The 21,209-nt window shown below is 38.9% G+C and overlaps 1 protein-coding gene, 1 long non-coding RNA gene and 1 pseudogene across 2 annotated transcripts; 1 reads left to right on the plus strand and 2 right to left on the minus strand.

Annotated features, from left to right (window-relative positions):
* Positions 1-2,423: 2,423 nt before the first annotated feature.
* Positions 2,424-3,545, minus strand: LOC146463908 (uncharacterized). The gene is made up of 2 exons (XR_014856784.1): positions 3,152-3,545; positions 2,424-3,054 (listed from the first exon to the last, which is right to left on the minus strand). It is a non-coding gene; the product is annotated as an uncharacterized LOC146463908 (long non-coding RNA).
* A 5,203-nt stretch (positions 3,546-8,748) lies between these two features.
* Positions 8,749-10,779, plus strand: LOC146463909 (uncharacterized; annotated as a pseudogene).
* Positions 10,780-11,417: 638 nt separating this feature from the next.
* On the minus strand, positions 11,418-18,516 carry LOC146463910 (uncharacterized). Its single transcript, XM_085084014.1, has 3 exons — positions 18,504-18,516; positions 17,639-18,364; positions 11,418-11,446 (listed from the first exon to the last, which is right to left on the minus strand). Exons 1-3 carry the CDS (start codon positions 18,514-18,516, stop codon positions 11,418-11,420), a joined length of 768 nt encoding a protein of 255 aa, XP_084940140.1.
* Positions 18,517-21,209: the final 2,693 nt, after the last annotated feature.

Below are 21,209 nucleotides of genomic sequence, written 5' to 3' on the forward strand. Positions count from 1 at the left end.
CGTGTAACATGGTCGGTTTCGTGAAACTTTTTCGAACTGCCTTTGCGAGACAAGTTCCACGAAAAGTAGAACCGCTTTCTACTTCTGCAACGGCTCGCCACGGTTGCAGTGGTGAAAAAACAAGAGTTTCACCGTGTAACACCACTTCGTGAAACTGGTCTCGTTCGCCGTTGCACACAAGTTTCAGCTAAAAGTTTCAACGTGTAACGGCGGCTTAACCACCTCAAAGAGCTTGTGTTATGACGACACTTTTAAACATTTTCCCAAATTTCATTTTGTAACTGACTTGATCTCAGTTAATAAATAACAGGATGTATCCTGAACTAAAAACGCCTCACGTGTGAAGTTTTAGTTTAAAGGCTGTGTTACAATAGGCAATTTTTCTTGCAACTTTTCTCATAATTTTATTGCGACACAAGTTGTCCAAATTGTTGCCTAGTGTAACTTGCCGTGGAATGAAAACACCCATTTTACTCTGCCAAACTGAATCCGAATTTTATCGCCTCTTTATATAAAGGACAAAAATATTCCTCCTATAAGTGTTGTTTAATAACTATGAAATTGAAAGACGAAACATCGTACATAAATGGAATGCCGCATCATTGAAAAACGAAAGCAAAACTTAAATTAAAGACAAACTGGAATTCGCCGGTTAATTGAACACACTTTAAACTACAGTAGCTTAATCATAGCTAGTTGGGGCAACGACCAAAGTTCATTGCTTACCAGGGTGATGATCATTTGAAAGAACAATTAAAACCAAACAACCGAAATGTGTTTTCATTAGCCTGCAGTTAACCGGCCTGGGGCCCGTTTCTCGAAAGACCCGGTAACTTATCGGGCCCGATAAGTGTCTTTGGTGATAAATGTTTCTTAACAGAAGTCAATTTTTGTTAGCTTTAAATACTAAATTATAAAACCTTATAATTCTATGAAAACATTGGCCAAGTACCATGTCTGTAATCACTGTGTAATCGGCGAAAAAACATTTCAAAATATACTTATCGGGCCCGGTAAGTTACCGGGTCTTTCGAGAAACGGGCCCCAGGGCGCATATTTAATTTAGGGCCATAAGGGTTGGCGCTTATTCGAAGTGGGCGCTAATTATTTTCCCAACATTTTCTGCAAGCGAGGCCGTTTTTAGAGAATAACAACAATAAGGGATAACAAGTTTATTTCACTTCAACAAGACAAAACAAAGTGCAAAAGCTAACATGAACAAGCCAAAAACAATATTGAAGTTCATTGACTACCGTATCTAAAACCAATTTTGGAACACAACTGACTCTCCTCGTACTTCACGCTGGGCTAGTACAGAAATGGTTTTTGTTGGGAGGGGGTGGGGTGGGCGCTTATTTGTGGGTGGGCGCCTATTTAACCTTTTGGGCTTCATGGTGGGTAGTTAATCGAATAAATACGGTATCTTAATGTGCCTCAGCTTTTCATTTCAATTATCACTGTTTTTCTTTTCTCCGCCGGATCAGTATTTAGTAACCTCCTACAAAAATATATTTTTCTTTTAAATGCGCGTGCATCTGGGTCTTTCCGCCTGTTAATTGAAAGTCAGAGAGTGGTAGCTACTTAAATAAAAATAAAACAATAAATCACTTTATTTAAGTGTCAAGGTATTTAGCGCAAAGCACTAATTGGGGACACTTTCCAAATCGAATCGGAGTTTAGAAGTGTTGGTTTTTGAGGAGAGGGGAAAACCAGAGTACCCGGAGAAAAACCTCTCGGAGCAAGGACGAGAACCAACAACAAACTCAACCCACATATGACGCCGAGTTCGGGAATAGAACCAGGGTCACATTGTTGGGAGGCAAGTGCTCTCACCACTGCGCCAGAACTCACAACTGCGAGTGTCACGCTTTAGACCACTTTGACTTGCAAATAAAAACAATCGTATTAAAGTAGTAACTTGAGTGTTCCTGGCACGTCCTTTCTTTTTTGTATGGATAATCAGCCTGCAATAATTCTGAACACATATTTTCAGTCACTGAATTTAGTAGGTTTGTAGATATTTTCCGTCAGTGAATATAATATCACGTTTCTTCTCCAAGTAACATCATTCGACGACAGATGATTATACAACCTTAGATCTTTCAAAAGGATCCGAACAGAACTGGTACTTAATTATCACTTTATGGCTGACAGAAAGGATCCAAAAAGTTGGTAAGTCGACGAGGTTGTAGCTTCAGTTCAACACTTCCTTTAGATCAGTTTTTGAACAAATAACCATTTTTTTGGCCTGGACTACCGATTCTAAACTGCCCAGAAACACTTACTTTATGAACAAGAAAGCTGGCTGACTGTATTCTTCACTACTCAGTTTCAAGTTACTTTTCTGATCTTGAGTGGTAAGGAATTGGGTTTGAAGGACGATCACGAATGCTACTTAAAATTGTAATCCAAGGAAAAAAAACTGAAAAACTGAAGGCAGTTTATTTCGAATTTCTCTAAATGTTACAGGTATCACTACCGATTATATGGGAAATGAATAAATACATAACAAGCATCTAATGTCAACTGGGCCACAGTGCACTGGATGTTGTCTTTTAGCTTGGCTGTGATGTTCGCTAGAAGTGGTTGGCTTGGTTGTCCTGCAACGCGCCTAGTGTACCGAAATAGCTATACCATCTCTGTATAACCGAATTCCAAAGGGAAAGCGTTGAGCTGACGATAGAGACAACCTATGCAGAAAGCCGCAGAGTTACACGTTTTCTTCAAAGTTACTACTTGTCTGTATCTGAGCCCTAACAACAGGGCAAGAAGTCTGTTCACGATTATAAAAGCAGTCATCAACAAAGAATGATACCAAATATGAGATTACGCTTGTTGAAATAGATGCGGCTAATGCCAAGTACTGCTGCACTGTTCGGCTGTTTAGAATCCATGGTATTGAACTAGTGACGTGTGTTCCAACTCGTTCGCTGGCTTGAGAAATTCTTGGAGAATTCGGCAAAGCAAAAGTTCACCAAATTTTATGACAATTAACATCACATTTCCAAAGCCCCCTAAGGGTAATTATTTCCTTAGTTTTCTCTTCATGGTTTACTGAGTTTGAGAATGTCATAGACTAAGAAAGTGTGAACTTGGCAATCAGTTTAAAACCTTGACTCCTAAAGTACAGATATTAATAGTACAAAGTTACCTCGTAACTACTAACTTGATGAACTGCAACAAAACAAATGTCTGACCGTATCCTTTACTGCTTGCCTTACTTCACTAATCTTCCAGTAGTAAAGAAGTAGGTTTAATGACGAGTTGAAATAAATTAAAGGTATTGTTAATTGATGCACAAGATAAAATGTTGAAGACAATGATTCGTTTCGTATTTTTCGAATTGCCAATGGCGCCACTACAACATATGATAGATAACAAACAAACAACGCCAACTGCAGCCACAGTGCACCGGACACTGTCTTTCTGTATGGCGCCATCTTCAATGGATTTGTTTGGTTCGGTTGAGCTGTAACATTGCCTTGAATCTGAGTTTGAAAATGACGCAGCCTGAGGAAAATCCTCGTGTGGAAATAAATCGAAAGAATTAGAGACAGTATTAGAATTACATAGCTGTACGACGATGATGCCAGTCCATTCCAAAGGTACATTATGCAACCAATAGCAGAGGCAACCCAAACAGAAATTACAGTTACGTATGTTCGCTTTAAAGTTACAACTTGTCTGTATCTGAGCCCTAACAACAGGGCGAGAAACCTATCCATAATGATAGCAGCCAATGTCAATTGTGAGACTGAACACAGTAGTTGTGCTGTTATAATGACTGCAACTAACGCGAAACGACAAATGTTCCATTCTTTCTTTACCGCAGATATCCAGTAAACAACATAAACGGGTTCTACGATGATACCAACAAAGAGACCAGTCGTCGCTAGGTTACGGAGCAAGACTTTCGACGGAGGATGAAGCGAAGTCTCTTTGCAAAGAGCGACTAGGATCAGAGTATTCCCCAAAAATGGAGTAATGGACAAAAAAATGTTTAACACTGAAAGGCATATCAGTTGGCTGTGTATAGCTCCAGTTAATTCTGCTGAACAAAACAGTTCTGTGAGCGATTGTTCTCCGTCTCCAGTATAGTTTGTCATCGGGGCCATTTAACATCAGTTGTAGAGCGCCTGAGAAAAGGAGTTTCCTTTGCTCCTTTATAAAGGGTGAGTAAGATCAAATCAAGTTAACTCAACAGTATAATTATAAATTTCATATCACTCAGCTGTTGTTAAAATGTCAGAGTGCTTTTAAGCTTCACAAGGGACTACCCTGAGCTTTATAACTAAATAAAAGTGTCTGTCTGTCTATCTGTTCTCCCACGTTCTGTTTAATAGTCATAAAACATCAGACAAAATTGGAATGCCGCATTGAAGAAAGTCAAAATTTAAAGCAAAATTTGAATAAGAGACAAAAGCGGCTTTCACCGACCCTTCACTGGTTAATTGAACCCATTTTTATCTGTTAGTTTATCGGCTAACAGTATATCAGCCACGATATGGATGTCAAGAGGTTATAAAAATACCCCTTAATAATTAGACCAAACAAACCAGTTGTTTCAATCTAAGTTAAAACCATAAAAGCAAGCAAAGGTCTTTTATTTAGGATGTACTAATTTTCTTTTGCTTCCTGTGATACTTGGCACAATTTTATCAGTCCTTTATCTTAATTTCTTGTTTTTCTCAGATAAGTGCCTCATTTTGCCTCTGTAAACCAGGCAATTTTTCTTACAACTTTTCTCGCAATTTTGTTGGGATGCAAATTGCACAAATCGTACCTAGTGTAACATGTCTCGCAGTATTTATTTTGTTGCCGTAATCGCTGCGAGAAGTAGAAGTCGGTTCTACTTCGTGCAACTGTGACTGCAACAACAACAGTTGCGAGGCATACGTTCATTTGAGGGCATGTAAAACGCGTACGGCGCAACGAAATTGCGAGAAAAGTTGCAAAAAATATTGCCTAGTCAAACAGCGTCTCTAGACTGGCTGCACGCGAACCACGTTTTCGACTGCGGAACCTGCTTCTTCCAAAATGGCTCATTTATTTTTTCTATGATTTTTGCTACTCACAAAATATTTTGAAGGACCACTTTGTAGCATACTGCGTAGCTCATGGACTTGCTGTGTACTTTTTGGTTCGTCGGATAGGCGCGTTTTGCGGGCATTTTATCTCAAAGTTATCTAAACTGGCTCAACTACAGCAAAATAATAGCCACGTTTTCAAACTGAATATAATATTCTTTGATTACCGCACATTTTTCATTCCCTGGAGAAATAACTATTTCATCTAATGCATTTATGCCACTTATCTAGTAACTTCCTGCGACATTAAGCGGCTTAGATTTCCACCGGTTAATTGAACCCACTTTTATTTGCCGTTTACTACGTCCCATCCTTAATCGTGATTATACTTAGTATTAACAGTAGTGGGAGCAATGAGCAAAGCTGATTGTTTTCCTTTAATTTGATCCTTTCTGATGGTGCGGATGATGGTCTCCTCAAAAGACCACCTTGCGTTAAATTTCAGTCGATCTGTATTTCTTTATGCCTCGGCCTCTCATTTCAATTTTAGCTTTTTTTCTCTTTTTATTAAATTTCATTCGGTTAGAAAGTCTAGAAAGTTCCCGTGTCACTGAATTAAATAGAAATGTTATTTTGCTTTCCCAACAAAATTGCTAATCCTTTGTTAGATTAGATGGCCCATTAATTGTGCTATGAGACAAAAAAGTGGAAATGGAAATTTTGTGCAAATGGAACAGTCAAGTAAGGTCATTCGAATGTTCTGGGAAATTTTGAATTCCTTTTGATGCGCGTGTACTATTTGCATTTCAGCCGATTAAATCGAAAATTTTAGCTTGATCTAGAAATTCCCCCAGGATTTTGCAACTTCATACAAAGGCATAATTATCTTTTAAATGTCTGAGTCTTCCGCCTGTTTATTGAAAATAGTGGCAACTATATAAAATTCCCCAAAATTGAAGTCACGCTACAGACCGCTTCGGTAAATAAATTTTGAATCATCGGTATGAAACTTAAGTGACTTGTGTGTTCCAACTCATTTGCAATCCTAACCTGAAATAATTTTGAAAACATGTTTTCAGTCAGAAGACATTCATAACCTGATAACTTTATGATATTTTTCGTCTGCGAATACAATGTTACTCAGTACTTCTCGCAACGATTACGGCAATAAACACATTGCGAGACATGTTCGAGGGCATGTAGGCAACGATTCGGACAACGTGTGTCGCAATTGCAATGGCACAATGAAAAAGCGAGCGGATAAGTTGCAAGAAACATTGCCTAAAGTAACGGCGTTTTAATGCTCTGATTGCATTTTCTGTTCTTTACGAGGTGACTTGGTCGAAGAAAGAAGAAACGACATTTGATTTGTTGCACTGAGATCCAAGCTTCCTCCTTTCGTAAATGAAACACTACAAGCAGTTGCGAGAAGATTGACACATATTACTCAGTGCAAAAAGAGATAATGAAGGGTACAACCATGCCTCGTGTTTGTGAACATCACCCCGTTCCCACCATATAATCCTTGTTTCCTCCTGATTCAATAGCTGCTGTGTTACTTTGTAAGTTGCAGGAAATACTTCCTTGTGTAAAAACACCCTTAGTATGCCGGTTAGACTTGAATTTTTCTTGCAATTGAATTGTCTCAATATTAGTGCAACAAGCTCACTTAGGCTCTAAAATGAACATACCTCGTATTTGCTTTGTTTCTGTAATTATTGCGAAAAATGATCATTTTAGGGAATTTTTACACCAGATAACGATTCGAGCACCTTGCGGAATTTGTCCCACAATAGGTAAACGAATAGTGGGACAAGTGGCAAGAAATTAAAGATTGATTAGGGGACAATGTTCAGTTGCGGTTCCGGTACCATAATTTTTCACCTTAAAGTCGTTTGCGTTTTCTCCAAAAACAAAATAATTTAAAGAAAAAGAAGAGGCTAGAGTTAGCCTTTACTTGTGCCGTACACCTAACTCAAGACTCATAGAGCTTGGGGTACCTTGAGGCCTCACAGCACAAGGAAAAAAATTCCATGAGCGGATGGACAGAAACTTTATAATAAACCTTATAGTTACGAATATTTATGTTTCTTGACAGTAGCTTGCTCGAAAACATGACCTGAACCGGGTATGGCGTCAGATAGGACAAAATCGACAGTCAGATTTTGCAGCGTGATGTAGTCTTCTTGTCGTAGTTTTTCTCTCTTTGTGGCGTTACCTTAATCTCTTCGTGTCGTCAAGTTTCTCGTTTCATCGTAATGCTTTCTTCCTGGCGTCGTTGTTTGCTTTGTTTAGCCGTTTTGTTCCCTTCGTGGCGTCATTTGTCTCCTCGTGTCGTCGTGTTTTTCGTTTCGTCGACGATGGTATTAACAAGCGACTTTTCCCGCCATTTCCTGCCCACGTGGTTAAAACAAGATTACGAGAAAAGTAAACGAAGTTGTGTCGATTTTAAAAGAAGCTATATTGCTAAGATTGAAGATGAAAACGATGGACAGCAGCCGTCAACGTCCTTCCATGGATCTTCACAATCTTTTTCTGATGCTGTGGACAATTAAGGATTTGAAGTAAGTGCATTTTAATTTTGTACGATAAATGCGATATAATCTTGAGAAGTCTGTGAACAGGTTTATGCTGACTGCGCGAGAGAAATTTATAATCACGACCATCGATTAGAAACTGAGCAAAAATTTAACTTCTTGATTGAAAATGATGCTATAACTAATTGTCGATGTCCATTTCTATTTCCTTTTAGGCGAGCTTTTCCTTCCCTCTCTGGAGGAGGGAATAGAATGGAGATTCCTTCCAAAAAAGGAAACTGAAGGGAAAGGGAAAGCTATCATCATGATCCAGCCAAAAGAATCATGGACTCATGACTTCTGCTTGCTCTCGTACACAGAGCAGAATAAGACGTCTTCACAGGAATCATTGCTTGCATTGAAAGAAGCAGGGTTAGGAAGAAAAAAGGTGGTGTTTCCAAACAAAAATGGGAACTTTGAGGATTTGAAATGTGTTCTTGAAAGTGAATACGAGAAGATCAAATCCTAGGATGGGGCATTTGAGCTTATGCGAGCAGAATCAGGGGGATCTTCAAGACCCCTCAAGTTAATTTTGATGCCAAGTGATGGCTATACCATCCCACATCTCAGGGATCTAGTGGGAAGCAACACACTGTTGTACATTCGTCCCATGAAAAGTTGCCTACCTATGGATAAACCACCACAGCCTGTTACTACTCAGTCTCGTCTTACAAAGTGCCCCAAATGCAGCTTGTCCATTCCTATCATGCAATTGAGGACGCATTCATTAACATGCAGTAGTATAGAGGTTAATGGCAGTGATAGCAATAATAAAAAGAGTTTGAAACGTTCGTTTTTGATGACAGGGTTCTCCCAGATGCTTGTAAAATTGCGCAGCAAGCTAGCGATGAGAGTGAATTCAGTGATAGCAAGAGAGTAATTAACCACAACTGACAATGAGCAACCAGGCTGTTCAAGTGGAAATTTCTTTATTGATGAAGGGATTGCATCGTTGACAACAATTTACATGAAGGAGTGGAAAATGTAAGAGAGGCCTTGCTGAGGTATGACTGTGATGTTGAGTTAGTGGCTCGTGCACTTATGAGTAGAGCCACAGATACCGATCAGAACACTGACTAGGTGGAAGGGGACAAAGATGTCAGTGATACTTTGCAAAGGCTATGAGGGCTAACAAGAAATCATTCATGTCAGCAGAAAGACTCAAAGTAGATGAGGAAGATGTTGTCATTGACTTGCTTCAGTATTACAAGTCAACAAAATTTGACCCAAAGATACCAATTGCAATCAGATTTAGAAGTCAGCCAGGAGTGGACTCAGGAGGTCTATTAAGACAGGCATACACAACTGCATTTGAAGCAATAGCCCACAACAAGGTACTTCACACATTGAGACTCTTTACAGGGCAACCAAATAGGCTGACACCCTTGTACAGCAGTGAAAATCTACTCACACAGATTTTCGAGACACTAGCCAAAATGGTAGGCCATAGTCTTATACAAGATGGTCCAGGGTTCTCATTTTTAGTTCCTTCTATTTACTGGTACATAGCAACAGGTGACTTGAATGAAGCAGTTGGAAAGGCATCCTACATTAATGTGGTAGATGACGATCTGATGATGATTTTAGATAAAGTAAGTAAATAAGTGATAAATCAATCCTGAAAAGGATCTACTTATACCATTAATAAAGGTTAAATAATTTTTAATATGTAAAACTGTTCTCAGATATTATGAACTGTTCAAAATATTAAACTGTCAACAGGAAAAAGCCTTAAGCATCCCCTCCCACTGGTCACAGATTTCCAGTAATTATTTATTTGCTGATTCCTTGACTCCATCCCCCTTTTTAAAAGTATTCTAATTCAATAAAAAAAAATAATGATAATAATTAACTGCTTATATACCAGATTTAAGGTGTAACAACAAAGTAAAATGTTTCACTCTGGTGCTTGTGCTTATATCCAGTGAATCAGCAGTTACCTAATTCATTTGCATTACATAAAACAACTGTTAAAAAAAACTTTGGCCCCTCCACTGGAAAGTGATTTATCTGATGGATAGTGCTATCCACCCTTTGAGCAACTGGAACCAAAACTTGCATTTTCAATCAGTTTAATCAATGCACTGGGGCCCAAGCTGGGAGAAAGGGAATAAAAAAGCTAGTGATGCTGGGCCTGAATAAGATTCTTAAATTATTTGAATATCATGTTTATCTTGTTCTCAATTAACGTTTGGTGTTAAGGTTAAAGACGCCCAACCAGGACACAAATCAGAGGTATCCTAAGACTCTGCATTCATTAATTTGCTTCAAAAAAGTGGAGATAGTCGAATGCTTACAGTAAGTTTCAAAATGAGTACAATTTTAGGTTTATTATTTGTTGTAAATTAGGGCTCAAATGATGAGTGATGAGTTTTTTTAGGGGGGATAAGAAATCATGAAGCCAGAACAAGAGGAGCTGCTTACTGTAATATTCCTTCAATCAGCACCAACCAACTACAAACCACATGTTCAACCACCAGTTTAAGGTTTGGTGTTGGCATATGGTTTCTGGCAAATGGGGTTGGAGAAGTTTTTCTTTCATGTTTGTTATGTTTGGGCCCAAATTAATTTCATAAGATCTGTGGTTACTGAGATGCAAGTTTCAAAACCGTGCTGTGTGTGTTGGAAATAAACTTGGTTTTCACTTGTTATTCACAAGTGTACTTTTCTTGATCAACAGGAAAGCAACAAACTGGAAATAATGCAGACACTGATCTTACATTCCACAGTTCTCAAACACAAAGCAGCACTTGATCAATTTACGGAAGGAAAATTTTAGCGTTTTTGGCTTACTAAGTCAAATTGAGAAAAATCCACTTAAGTTGAGAAAAATCCACTCAAGTTTGAACCGGTCTTTGTTCATCATGATGAGAATATTTCATCAGCTTTTGTAAAGAAAGGTTCCTGACACAAGCTCAGGTATAGTTGAGCAAAGTGCTATTGATATGCTGTATGAGTTTGTAGACACAGCAAGCAAAGATGATCACCTTCTATTATTTACAACAGGTAGTAAGATTAATACAGGTGCTCTGAGACCTGAGTGCATTAAGGTGTCTGTGGAGGTCAAACACTACAGGGTGTTTTGCTTTGACCTGTTTGTTTGAGCTCAAGATACCTGCATTCCTTCTAGTGCGGACTTTCAACTCTCGTTGAAGTCTGTTATCAGCGGCAATTGATTTACCACAGTTTTTAAACCATTTAAAAATGGTCAGAAAGCTATGTGGGGACACAGGAGACAAAATTTTTTTTATTTAAAGACACGGACGCTTTAGCGGAAATTCTATAAATGACAGAAACTTTTAGGGAACGGAAGCTTATTTGCCTAATTTTCTACTTATTGTTGGTTTTACGGAAATTCAACGTGACATTTTTTTTCGTATTTTTAACAACATTTTTGTCCCTCCGAAAACGAAAGAAATTAGTTTCCAGTGGTACGAAAGTTTGAGCAGAAAACTTTACATTTTCCTCGCAGCTATATCTGAATTACTAAGGCGTCTGAGGCCATCCGAATAGATATTCACCGAAATGAACAGTTGGGTGCCCCTGATCACCAAATGCCTTTCGTCGAAATTTTTTTTTTTTTTTGAAACTTGGCTTTCTCGGGAACGCGTCAATGATTTTATTTTAATGGGCATTGTAAAAAAGCTTGAACAAGGTAAAGAGCTTTTTGGAAGCTTTCATTCATAAGCGGAGCGGAGAACGGTATTTCAAGATGATATTTAATTAAGTTCACAACATCGTTCTGCTCAGCATTGACTTCCCTAGAGAAAGAAACTGTGGCAACATTTTATTCAACTCGTGAACGGTTTTATCGTCAATAAGCCTTAAAACCTTTAAAGCTTCCTAAAATAGAAACAAAATTTTGTAAACAATGACCTGTTAAATCATACTCAGATTACAGGGTACAACAAAGGTTGACTGAGCTGTGGACAGACTTGTAGACCTTTTTCCAAAATGAGTGCCACTTTAATATTCTTTTGTTCATATTGAAATGAGGCCTGCTTACCTCGTTTTTAAGCTCAACTGATCAGAAGAATATTTTACCTTGAAAGAGGCAATAAGGGCTAATTTGAATGCAAACAAACGAATATTTAAATGGTAGATATTTTGGAATAAGGTTTATAACCGACTTTGTCGAAAGGAAAATTGCTTGTGTATGTTTTTACAATTTCATTTGTTTTCTCACTTTTTCCAGTTGTATATGAATACTTAGAACAAGTAAATTATTGGATTAGGTCGTTGTAAGAAAAATGTACCACCTATACAACATTAACTTTACACTACATTTCCCCACTCCAGAACCTCAGTAGCAAAAAACTCGTCGTAGAAAAGGATTGTGAGGGGTTTGGGTAGACGGATGGACATCGCGCCTGGAGAAATGCATTCTTGTATAGTTTCAAAAGATAACCTAGCTCTTGTCAAATAGTTTTTACCTGAAAAGAGTACTTCCTATACAAAAGTGACTGCCGGGAAAAGCACTTATCGGTTTTAGTACAATTTCAATCCGTCCACCCAAACGATTCTATAACCCCTTACTCGTACCTGTCTCCCCATAGTCTCTTGAATGAGGAATAAACTATTGTCTAAATGGAAAGGCAAATTTAAGCCTGGGCACATTTTTTAATCAGTGTTTCACTGATTGAACACTTTTTTCCCGCTGTATGAATAGCTGGAACATTCCGATAATAGGGTCAAGCTAATGTAAAAATAATGTTTGCATCAACAATTTTTTTTAAATATTTAAATAAACCCATTGCAAAAATGGCTGAAATTTAAACCTTTTTTTTTTTGTTTGCATTCAAATTACCCTGAATAACCGCGTTTTAAAGCTGAAAATCAACAGTAAATTTTACCTTTAACGACGCAAGTATGGCTAATTTGAAAGCAGACAAGAAAAAGCACGTGTGAGGTCATTTGCACGACCCGCCGGCAACATTCTGGTGTCACTTCAAAAATTCTTCGCTTTGCTCTGGAAACGTTAATTTAACACATACCGAAAAGCACCCACAAAAGTTGAGAGAAAGAAATAAATTACTAAAACTGAATTATCTGCTTATGTTGTTAGCTTCTTATAGTTCTCCGTTGAATGAATTTGTATCCAGTTTAATAGACGCATCAGGACTGTATCAGGTGATCAATAAAGAAACTTAAAATGGTCCTCAATGTGCAGAAGTATAATTGCATAATTATACTTGTATAGTAATTGTATAATTCTAATTGTATAATTGTCGTTACCGTTACCGTATTTGTGATACAAGCCGTTTGTGTCAGTTGTGTGGTAAAATTTTGGAGAAGCTAATTTAAACGACACTCAGAACTCATGGTTTGAACTGCTCCCTCCCTCCCCACCACCCTTCTTGGAGGCATTAAAATAAATAGAAGCCCAGCCGATCATTAGAGCTTTTTTACGCACTGCATTTTGAACTCGTGATTGCGCTAATGCGCAATGAGCAAGTTATTGCATGTGTGGGGGAAATGTCACTTGTTCGTAAGGTTTTGTTTCGCGCCAAATGAAAATAATATTAAAGTCCTTCTAGAATTTGTCAGCTGCTATCAGTCAAGTACCCACACACAGAAAATGAGCCCGCGTCAACCCTCCTCCCCACCACTCCCCCTTCGGAAAGCCGGACCAAAGGTAGCGGCCGAAATCGAGCTTATAAGGATGATTTGGTTTGTTTGATTTAAGGCAGAGTTCGAGTTCTCGTTGCTGTATTTCTCGCTTAAAAGTTTTACGTGCAATGTTTAGGTTTTTGTGTTAGTTTCATGGTTTTCTATTCTTGGAAATTTTGTTTTAGAGTTTTCAGATGCATCTTTTTTTAGCCTTGCGTGTTTCGTTTTCCATGCATCATTTTCGAACAATGCATCATTTTTCTCGAGTTTAACGTGTCTTTTGTTTTCTAGTTTACGGGGCACCCAACGCGAACATTTAAGCAATACTTTAAATGTCTCCTGCGTTCTCAGATCGTTTTATCCCCTTTGATTGTTCGGATACTTTAGCTGACAACTTTAGTTGAAGAAAGTTTTCGAAAAGGTTATCGTATTCTCCGAATTTACTAGCTGTTGGTGGTTTTACGAAAACACTAGCTGAATCTTAATGTATTTTTAATGCCATATTTGTCCTCTTCAAAGACTTGAGAGGATAAAGTTTTCCAGTGTTATGATATATTGTAGCTGAATTTTTTCCGAAGAAAATTAAGATTTTGTTTACGACAAAATCCGAAAGTCTGAGGCGATCAGCACCATCCGAACAGATATCCACCGGAAGGAATGTTGGGTGCCGCCCCTGATGGAACTAAAACATTCATATTCCACTGACAACAGTCGTGTCAAGATCATTTGTTTTCACTGCAGAACGGTGTTTGCTTGTGTTATCCCAATTAAGAAATCTATTTAGCCCTCGTGACGAAGAAAATATAAAAAGAAGGAATTTGTGGGATTAATCGAACTATGTACGCAACTTCATGGTTTTTTGCTACGTTTGATAACAAATTTTGAAATCGGAAGTAGAGAAAGTAATCAAAATAATTATCAACCTTTGTGTGGCCAAACTCATGGCGATAGAATGAAATCAACAAAATAAGCAAAAAGGTTACAAAGTATATATTATTTCATAAATATCATGGGTGACAAATTACTCCTTAATTTTGGCGCGAAATTTCAGCGTTAATTTATAATTCACATTTGGGATTACAAAATTGCTATGGCAACGTTTCCTTCATCTCAGTGCCAAGATGGCGCCCAGGTTTAAAGATGTTAGGGATGAAAGAAGTTACGGCATGAAAAGACGCTACAGAAAACCCAAATACGGGAATGAGCACAATTAAATGGGTGAGGGTTTTGAGAACTGTTGTGATGAAAATGGCCTTGACAAAAAACCCTGAGACGGTTCGTCCTGTCAGTTGTTTATTTTATTTTTATTTTATTTATAAACTTCGCCAGAGGAGAAAAAAACAAAATGAAGAAACCTCTGACAGGAGAGAACTCACAGAACGATATGTTCCAATAACGAGACTCCTTGTATAAATGAAATCACATCATAATAATTAAGTATTGACAACTAATTAACAACACATTTTAACTAATAATACAGGTAATGATCTGCTTTGATGACATTTTATGCAGACACTTTTGAACGTTTGAGGTACTGCGGGATCGTACACATTTAAAGTCAAATCTAGGTAGTATGCCCTCAAATTAGCTTTAAATACATCTATAGATTTTGTATTGTCCCTCAAGAAGTCTGGAAGTGTGTTAAATGCTCTTGAGGCTCTTGAGTAAAAACTGTTCTGGAACGTGACAGTCTTAGCTTTAAGTATATTTAACAATTATCCTGCGAAATCGCGCGGAATATCGCCTGATACTTAGCCGACGAGGCCGTAGGCCGAGTTGGCTAAAATCAGGCGATATTCCGCAAGATTGAGCAGGATAATTGTTTTATTATTCAACACATTGATAACATAGCACAGGTTTACAGCAGAAAAGCTGGAGGCGATCTTTATTTGTCAAAAAAAGAAACTTGTAACATTTTCCCGCGCGCGGACCGGCATGAATGAAAGTGGCAGCTTTGTTCAAGTTTGAATGAAATCGAGAGCGTTTTGCATCAAAATAAAAAAATTGAGTACCCGTCTAGTGCGCCATTCGCTCCGCTCCACAAATTTCAAGCCTCAAAAGCTAAAACCAAGCAGTATTTTGAAGCTGCGAAGGATTTGTTGTGCCAGTCGGGCCGAGCTGAACAGGCTGGAAAAGCTTTTCAACGATTTCTCGGGTGAGCGTTTCTTTGTTTACTACGCAAGCAATTTCACGATCTTTCCTCAGTGTTTTGACAAACGTATCTAGTGCCTTGTTGCTTGCAAGAACTCTGAATCTTTTATCAAACTAAACGGTTTTTCAAGCGGCTGTGATGCTTCTGAGAATGATTACTTTGTACTCCGTCTATCTTTTTGTCTGCCAGAAAGCTAGAATTTCTCGAGACACTTCAGTGCGAGCTCGGATTTTCTCAGGTGGTTTTCTCCATCTCTTCAAGACGAGTCGAGATTTCTGTTTAACAGTTGCAAGAACCAAGCTAAATACATGTACTATTTGTAATTTCTAAGCCCTAGAATACGGGACAATCCAAAAGTCTAGCGAAAAATATATTAAACGTTTTTGCTAAACTGTAATTTGCCAGTTCATAAACAGAAAGGTAAGCAGTAAAAGTTTTTGCACTAACCATTACAATTCTTAACAGCAAACTTGGTTGGCTTCTTTGTGCTCAGTATAAAACAGCGTTATTAATAGTTTGGTGATCTTGCGAGGTCGTTACTTTTTGAAAGCGCTCTGCCATTTTTCTCCCCGACGCACGAAAACTACGTATATCGCAGGATATCTGTTGAGTGCGGACGACGTATATTGAGTTCACCATGACCATATTTGGGCAGTGTCACAATGTGTTGAATATTAAATAAACAATAGCCTCCATTTGGCGCGAAAATATGCTCAGATATTTGTCCGCGGACATTATCTGTTCCGAGAAGCGAACAGTTTTCCGAGAGCGAAGCTCGAGGAAAACTGTGAGCTTCGAGGAGCAGATAATGTCCAAGGACAAATATCTGAGCATATTTTTAAAGTCAAATGGAGGCTATTGTGTTTATTATCCTTCAAATATTTTTCGCAACATGCGGGAATCTAGCGGGAATCGGCAGGATCTGCCATTCTGTCATATGTCAATCACGTCAAAGTTTGTCAGTTGGCTTCCAAAATCTCCACGTCAGATTTCGCTTCAGGTCGAAAGCGTTTGTTTGGGGAAAAGGTAAAAAAATTTTAAAGGAAAGTAAACTTGTTTAATTCCGGGAAAGACAAAAGCAAGATACAAGTGGCGGATAAGGTTACAGGGAATCAAACTACCTCTTGAGAACAAGCTTAAGATCACTGAAAGCGAAAAACTGTAAAGTATCGCATTCCGTAAAAAGTGTAACGAAACAACCGGAGCTTTGCTGTTCTCTTCCTTTATCTCGTGTTCAATTGGAGTAGAACTTTATATCGAAAATCATCATCATCATCATTTGGTCCTTTTCCCTTTAAGGGAAATGGGGCCTTAAAGTATATCGAAAATACAATTGTGGAATTTGCTAGCCGAAAACGACCTGTGAAGAAATCGAAGCTGAACCTGCAGTCGAATACGACGCCACCGGTTGTTTTTGCTGGATTCCATCAAAGTGCTTTCTTTGCTAACTTGACATTGAATGGAGCCAGCAACGAAGTCGCTCACAATCACTGTGGATTAAACTTGTTGCTCGAGAGTAGGACAAGCTGCTTCTCTTCGTAGAGAATTTCGACATCTTGGGGTATCATGGCTGGTTTTTGTTTCGAGGACGAGATTTTATGTTCGCGAGCGATCTCGACCAGGTGAGCATTGACAGCATCATTTACCGGCTTGAACTCTGTCAGTAATGGTATGAAATTTATGTTTTCGTTATTTAAAGTCTTTATATCCAGGCCAGCACGAATTGCTCTGATTGAATTACAACTGTAATATTTGCCGTCGTGTGAGCGAGCTTCGAGCTTATTAATTGAACTCGTTTAATAGCTTGTTGATGGCTTTCTCATTTCGCCAGACTGAAAGAAAACCATAAATACTCTTAAATCTGAGATGGGCTAAAACTTTTCGCCTTTCATATTTTTCAGTTTTACCACATTTTTTATTCAAGGACTGTTAAACAGAGTTCAGACCAAGAAAAAATGTCGCAAATACGAGCTTGAGTATTTCAACGTTTCGTTTACGAACAGCTTACCGTCAAAAACGTTTAGAGGGTATAATGTTTTCTGGTACTGGTTTATCGACCAGCAGGTTTATCTCTCCTTCTGTCACAAAAGCAAACCGTTCTCCCATCTTGACATTCATGTTAATTGCAAACTTGACGCTCCTTGAAGTTTTTGAAATTGGGGAATATCGTCGGATATTCCCCAGTTTTAGCTGGGGTATATTCGGTCACGTGAGGCGTTTAGACCAATCGCACGCGAGCGAAAATATTTGATGGATTATAACTAGTAATATACTCTTAGTTGGAGCAGAACGGCTTGTAACTGTAATAGGTTGAAATATCTTAAAATTGGTGTCAGAACTATTAACAATAGATTTATAAGTGTAGACTAGATCCAAGTATTCATGCCAATAGCACAGAGGGATAAGGCCTGTGAGTGTTAGTCTGTTTATGTACGAGATACCAGTCCTGTAGGGTAGTGAGAGTATATATTTAGTTTCACGTCGTTGTATTCTCTCGATAATTTCGATCAGTTTGACTGACTGCGGGGCCCATACTTGTGAACTGTATGAGAGGTTGCTCATCACTAAGGCTGTATACAGTGCTTTGCGAGCAGATTGATTTTTGACCTCAAGTGTCGACCTACGAATAAAACTCAGCATCCTATTAGCGTTAGAGGCAGCCGCTAGTACTTGACTGTTCCATTTCAAGTCCTTACATACTAATATCCCGAGATCCTTTTGAGCATCAGTACGTTTGACTGGTGTATTTTGAAGTAAGTAAGGTGTTTCCACTAGATTGACATTTCTCGTTGTAGACATCACTGTACATTTAGACTGGTTGAGATCCATCCTCCAATCATGACACCATAAAGTGATTCGATCGAGGTCTTCCTGGAGTAGTCGTCCATCATCAGTGTTCGTGATGGGACGGTAGCACTTGGTGTCATCCGCGAAAAGTGCTACAGAACTATTGACAGTGGCTATGGCCAGTAGGATAAAGTACTCGAGCGGTTTTTTGCCTGCATGTGTAAACAAGACGGAACCGACCACGATTGTGAGCGTAATTTGTCACCCATGATATTAAAAGGTAATCAAATTGTATACTCGTGAAATTAGGAAATTTTCTAATTTCACTCGTCACTATTTGATTACATATACTAATAATATACATGCAAAAATTGCAGCATGCTCATTGGCTGAGAGCACGTCAATTAAACCCAAACAGTGCAGAAAGTTGAAATTGAGTGCAAAAAGTTGAAATTGAGTGCAGAAAGTTGAAATTAAATTGATTGACAGGAAAGTCGCGAACACGCAACAACACAAAATGGCGGACACGTTACGAGAAAGTAACAACGTTTTAATTCAGAGTTTGAAGGAGAATGCTAAGAACAAAAACACCCAACAAAGCACAAATAATTGGCTTAAAGTCTGGAAGTCTTGGGCTTCTCAAAAGGGCTATGACGAAAGTATTGAAAAGTACGAACCGGAGGCCCTGAACAAAATTCTGGAGGAGTTTTACGCAACAGTTCGTAAGAAAGACGGGGAAGATTACGAGCCTGATAGCCTTCGAGTAATGGTGACTGCTATTGACCGATACCTAACAGAGAAAGAGTACAAACACTCAATTATTCGCGACAGAGAGTTTAAAAGCTCGAAGCAAGTTCTGGAGGGAAAAGCCCGCCTACTGCGGCAACAAGGCAAAGGCAAGCGGCCGAACAAGGCGAGAAGTCTGACAACAACCGAGGAAAATGAGCTGTGGGAAAAAAAGAAGCTGGGAAAGGGAAGTCCGCAAGTCCTTGTCCAAACAGTTTGGTGGCTCCTGACCCAATATTTTGGTCTTCGAGGTCGACAGGAACACCACAGCATGACGGTTGAAGATTTCTCCTTTGGATTGGATGAAAACAACACAGAGTACGTCGAATTTATCGAGAACCCCACAAAAACACGCCAGTCCGGACTGTCTGCAAAGCCCAGAAGCTTCCTTCCAAAAATGTTTGCAACTGGAGACGACAGATGTCCCGTTGCAATCTTCAAAGAATTTCTGTGGCGTCGTCCTCCCGAAATACGGACAACCGGTCCACTTTATCTGTCTTGTGTGCCAAATCCGTCCTCGCAAGTTTGGTATAAGCGGCAGCCGATGGGAGTAAACAAAATCAACGACATGATGAAGTCCGTTATCAAAGGAACGACCCTAGAAGATTCGTTGAAGACCTTTTCCAACCACAGCACCAGGAAAACGGTTGTAAAGAAGTTGAAGACAGCAGTCCTAGAACGAAGTTCAATTGTTAAAGTAACGGGCCACAGAAACGAGAAGTCACTGGATGACTATGACGAAGGAGATGAAAGAGAACAGCGAGAGCTTTCCCACACCATCAGCCACGCTAAAAACATCAACAGCCAGTTAGCTCGAGGAAACAGCTTTAATAGTAGCACCAGCAGCTCCAGTAATATTTTCAACCCGTTCTCGCCAGACCCTCAATCGGCTCAATGTGGAAACAACTTAAACCAAGCAGCTTTCGCGGCGTTTCAGATGCCAAGTTCTATCTCTGGCCAGAATGATCAGCGTCAGTGTTTCATGAACATAAACCATTTCCACCAATGTCAAGTCACTTTCAACATGGGAAACACAGCAGCTCCCGAAAAGCCACAGTCAGCCGCACCACCTGACGAGGACAGTATTTCTCACTGATTCATAAGTTCGAAAAGCTTCAAGTTTTGAAAATGTTGATCGATTTCGCCTCAATTAGATTCGACAACAAACATTAACAAGTTGACTTCTTCAAATAGACAAGTTTTGACGTCTTTTCACACCTCTTTTCTCTTTGAGGTCCATAAAATGTAAACGCTTTAGAATGATAAATGCTTCCAGAACTTGATCTTTGTCGATTGAGGGGATATTTTTGGTCTGTAAGTTTCCACAAGTGCTAGCATTGCTAGCATGTCAATCAAGGTTGTCATTTTTCGACCAATAACGTTAATGTAGGCGGGACCAGTGGGCCATGACACGAAATAAACACGATAAGAGGAAAACAGAGTCAAATTTTTGCATGTATATTATTAACAAGTAATCACATGATTTTTCTCGTGTAATTTGGGATAAATAAGCACTCGTAAATTTTTCAAAGACTACAAATTGCACTCGCCCTACGGGCTCGTGCAATTTGGTTGGCCTTTGAAAAATTTACTCGTGCTTATTTATCCCAAATTGCACTCGAAATCATGTGATTACCTATACTTATTTTTCTTAAGTTAATTTTTGTTTATCCGGGGCGTCACAGATTCAAGATTTTGTTGCTTATTTTCTCCTGGAACAGACTATTTCTGTTCACATGGTACCGTTCCGCTTATCAACGTAAGGCCACACTGACACGGGACCAGTCTCCTATGGTTCGGTACTGAATCGAAGTAAAAGGAGCAGCTGTTTCTACCAGGTAAGCATGCACAGAATACACCTTGAAGCATTCAAAATGGCACCGAAGAAGGCTAAATCGATAGAGGAAGGACATAAAGCCTTCAGCTGTACGGACGATGAATTATCCCTTCTCTTAAAAGTTATTATAGATTACAAGGCTTACCAAGAAGTATGCCGACCAAAACAACGACTATTTACCTTCTCATGTTCTTCTAGACCAAAGTATAACTGACTTCAAAAGCAGTTAAAAAATAGCTTGGGAGGTGAACGTATATATTTATTGTCGCATACCGTATGTTTTGCCATGAGACTGAAGAAATTTAATCTAACATGCCGATCATCGTTAGCCACTGTCCAAATTTGAAGGCAAAAGAAGAAATTCTCTTTGAGTTTTAGCTCTTTAAAGTGCCCCCTTCAAGTGAAAAATTGATTCGAGAAAACAGCGCTAACAA

Source organism: Pavona decussata, unplaced genomic scaffold, assembly GCF_977016875.1.
Source record: "Pavona decussata unplaced genomic scaffold, jaPavDecu1.1 SCAFFOLD_174, whole genome shotgun sequence".
Classification (NCBI taxonomy): Eukaryota; Metazoa; Cnidaria; class Anthozoa; order Scleractinia; family Agariciidae; genus Pavona; species Pavona decussata.

What these genes read in the sequence shown, in the direction of transcription:
- LOC146463910 (XM_085084014.1), bottom strand. An exon ending in CCGTTCTGCTCCAACTAAGA is followed by an intron (nt 11,447 to 17,638) that starts GTATATTACTAG and finishes TTTCTATTTTAG; the next exon opens with GAAGCTTTAAAGGTTTTAAG.